The 4,168-nt window shown below is 39.7% G+C and overlaps 1 protein-coding gene across 1 annotated transcript; it reads left to right on the top strand.

The window, feature by feature from the left end:
* Positions 1-322: 322 nt before the first annotated feature.
* On the top strand, positions 323-1,399 carry LOC143027413 (general transcription factor II-I repeat domain-containing protein 2-like). Its single transcript, XM_076188699.1, has one exon. The coding sequence runs from the start codon at positions 323-325 to the stop codon at positions 1,397-1,399; it is 1,077 nt and encodes a 358-aa protein (XP_076044814.1).
* The last annotated feature ends 2,769 nt before the right edge of the window (positions 1,400-4,168 follow it).

Genomic DNA, 4,168 nt, shown 5'->3' with positions numbered 1-4,168 from the left:
GACTTCATCAAGGAATGCCTTCTCACTGTAGTGGACTCGTCTGTCCAGAGCAGCATTCTGCCTTTGAGAGCGTGAGCCTTCGTCCCGCACCGCTCGTCGTCGCATCAAGGATATGTCAGACAATGTGCACGACTCACTTAAAACATGCAGCTTTAACTTCGTCGCCTTTTCTCTAGCTCTGAATAAGAGCACCGACACAAAGGACACGGTCCAGCTGGCCGTTTTCATCCGCGGCGTCACCGTTGACCTTCAGGTGTGTGAGGAATTCCTCCAGTTTGTCCCGCTGCGCGGCACCACCATTGGGCAAGACATCTAGGATGCCATGCTTCAGTGTGTTGATCAGCACTCCCTGGACCTCTCCCGTTTTGTGTGCGTGACGACCGACGGTTCCCCGGCGATGGTTGGGGAGAAGAAGAGCGCCCCTTCCCTAATAGTGCGCCACTGTGAAGCCGCCGGATATACTCAGCCCATTAACATAATGCACTGTATCATCCACCAGGAGTCCCTGTGCGCCAAGTCTACCAACCTCGGTGATGTCATGTCTGTCGTGGTGAAGGACGTCAACTCCATCCTCTCCCGCAGCCTTAACCACCATCAGTTCCGGGTACTAATGGACGAAGTGAACGTGCACTACAATGACCTGCTCTATTTCTGTGAGGTACACTGGCTGAGTCGTGGGGCCATGCTGTCTCGTTTGTGCGACATACAGCAGGATATTGTCACCTTCCTACGCCAGAAAAACCTTCCCCACGCTGATCAATTCTCTGATCCGCGGTGGCTAGCTCCTCTGGCCCTGCTCACGGACATCACGTCGCACCTGAACGCCCTCAACATGATGCTACAAGGCAAAGATATTCTCGTGACAAACATGTACGTGCACATCACTGCCTTCGAGATTAAGCTGCGCTTGTGGGAGGCTCAATTGGCTTCTGGTCAATTTGTGCATTTTCTTCGCCTTGCTGATTGTGCTCCTGATGACGTGGACCTGGACACTTGCGTTAGTGTCGTCATCTCTTTCCATGAGGAATTTGTTTCCCGTTTTGCAGGAGTCAGGGTGCTGGTTGGGGACTTCAAGCTTTTCACTGCTCCCTTTGACTTCCCTGTGGAAGACGCCCCTGCCTCCCTGCAGATGAATTTGGTGGAGCTGCAGTGCAACGATGAAATGAAGGCGAAGTTCCGCACCTCTTCTCCGTTCTCCTTCTTCCGCGATATCGTCCTCCCTTCTAACAATTTTCAAAAATACATTGCGCATGTTCAAAGCATTGTGGTCATGTTCGGAAGCACATCCTGTTGCGAACAACTCTTCTCCAAAATGAAGTACACGAAGTATCACCTTCGCTCCCAACTCTCAGACCGCCACCTCAATGACATTCTTCTTTTGTCTACCTCAACCATCTAGCCAGACATGGAAGTACTTCTTCATGGCAAACACCACCAATTAGTTGGAGAGACTTTTAACTTATTAAGATCAATGAAAGTGGCCTTCGACTACACGTAGTCGAAGGCCACTTTCATTGATCTTAATAAGTTGAAAGTCTCTCCAACTAATTCATTGACATGTTTATCAGGTGTCAAGTCACTTGAGATAATCACTCCCAGGTTCCTTTCTGAGTCGACTTTTTGACTTCCTTGTTACCATATTTATATTGACCCTATATTCTATTTTTGCTTTTTCCAAATTCCATTATACTACATTTCTTGATGTTAAAGTTCATATCACACCTCTGAATCCATTCCCATATTTCGTCTAGGTCTTCTTGTAGCGATCTGCAATCCTCTTCTGTTCTTACTCTCTTGAGTAATTTGGTATCGTCAGCAAAGAAGTTCATGTAACACATCACTCCCTCATCCATATCATTTATATATATGGCAAACATTAAAGGAGTCAATACAGAGCCTTACGGGACGCCACTTATCACATCTTCCCAGCTCGAATTTTTGTCTCTAAGTACCACTCTCATTTTTCTCCCACTTAAGAAATCCTTCATCCATTCCAATATTTCTTATTAACTTTTTGTGTTACTTTGTCAAAAGCCTTCTGCAAGTTTAGAAAGGCGAAATCTGCCCAGCCGTCTCTTTCTTGTATTATCTCAATTAATCTCGAGTAAAAGCATATTAAGTTTGTGATACACGATTTTCCACTTCTAAAGCCAAATTGTTTAGGGTTTAGTATTTTATTCTCTTTCAAGTGTTTGATCCGTTTGTTTCTGATTACTTTTTCGCATATTTTTGCTACTATGCTTGCAATGGATACCGGTCTGAAGTTTGTAGGAACTTCTTTGTTTCCTCCTTTATATATTGGTACTATTATCTTGTATAATTTGTCCGGCAGTTCGTCTATACACTCTATTAGTATCCAATTTCCAATTCCATCCGGTCAATGCGATTTCCCGATATCTAGGTTTTTTATTTGGTCTCTTATTTTTTTTTTTTTTTTTTTACCTTTATTTTTTTTATTTTAGGGGGTCTTTCTCGTTGTCCATGTTCCCAAATTTGTAAGCTCTCAATTGTAAAAACAGACCTGAAATGTCTGATCATAGCTTCTGCCATTTCTGTGTCGTCTATATATTCTTTATCTCCTTCAAGCAGTTTTACAATTTCGTGTTTGTCTTTTAATTTATCATTTACATATCTGTAAAAGAGTTTAGGTTGATCCTTACACTTGTCTATAATATCTTTTTCATAGTTTCTTTTTTATTTCCTGCGTATATCCACATATTCGTTCCTAGGTTTTATATATGTTTGCCATTTGGATTTTTTTTTTTCTCTTTCCCATCTTTTCCAGGCTTTGTCTCTTCTGTCTTTAGCCTCACTGCACCTTTTGATGAACCAACACTTTATATAAATATCTTTTTGCTTCTTTGGTACATATTCATAAATTCCTTTCTTGTACTTTTCTTTGAATATGTTCCATTTGTCTTCCATATTTGTTTCCTCTTTAGAGAGTTTATCCCAGTTTGTGTTTTGGATTTTTTTTTCTTGGTTTTACAAAATCCATTTTGTTGTACATTAATCCTCCTTCTCTATGTTAATCATTCCTTCTTACATTTTTTTTTTTAATTCAAAGTCTATTAGTATATGGTCACTCTTTCGAATTGGTGTTTTATACTCCATTTTGTTCACGATATCTGGTTCATAAATTAATATCAAGTCTAGTTTCGACGGTTCCTCATTGTTTCTATATCTAATGTTAAGGTATATTCGATGGTCATATCCAGCAGAATGTTACTCCAAAGTTCTTCTCCCCCTTTTACAATAATTTCTTCCCAGATTATATCCTTTGGATTAAAATCACCCATAATTACTATGTTACCGCCCTCTTTCAGTAACTCATTTAATATATTCATTGTGACTTCCAGTAATTTAGAATGATCACTTTCAGACCAAGCCTGTATTTTTGGTGGCACATACACTGCTACAAATTTCTACTTTTCATAGTTTTATTTACACCTTTAAGCATAATAAATTCCAAATTATATTTGCCTTCATTTATCTTTGTCACATTTAGATTTTTTTTGGGTCAATATCATGACACCTCTTCCTTGTTTATTTATTCTATTTTTCGCCCAGTGGTTGTATAGAGCTTATCCCACTATACTTGTTGATTGAGGGTCTTTCAATTTTGTCTCTACAATTTCCATAATGTCAGGTTTCTCTATTTCCAGATAGTCGTTTAGTTAATTCCAGAGATCATATCGTCGATATTTGTGTATGCCACTTTTAGTTCCATATTTTCTACTCTTTTTGGTTTAAGTTTCCATTTTTCTGATGTACAATTTTTTTTAGTGTCGTTTTTCCCGTCTCAGTTCTTTTCTCATTTCTATCGTTGGCTTCCATTCTTAGAGCCTTGTCTTTCTCTTTTTCCTCATCACTCATTTCCTTTTTTATCCATATATGTTTGAATTTCTCGCTGTTTGCTAATTTGATCGCTTTTGATAGTACCTCTTCGGCTATCATTTGAGCTCTTAGCTTTATTTTCAGAGGTCTATGTTGTTTTTCTTTTGAATATTTGCCTATCCTGTGAATCTCGTCAATTTCTTTGTCAAAATTTTGCCCTTCGTCTTAAATTTCTTACAATTTTTCCTTAGCTATTTCATTTTCCCTCTCTCTCTCTCTCTCTCTCTCTCTCTCTCTCTCTCTCTCTCTCTCTCTCTCTCTCTCTCTCTCT

Source organism: Oratosquilla oratoria, chromosome 8, assembly GCF_046742065.1.
Source record: "Oratosquilla oratoria isolate Oo_2021 chromosome 8, ASM4674206v1, whole genome shotgun sequence".
Taxonomy (NCBI): Eukaryota; Metazoa; Arthropoda; class Malacostraca; order Stomatopoda; family Squillidae; genus Oratosquilla; species Oratosquilla oratoria.
This window is presented reverse-complemented; position numbering and strand designations above follow the sequence as displayed.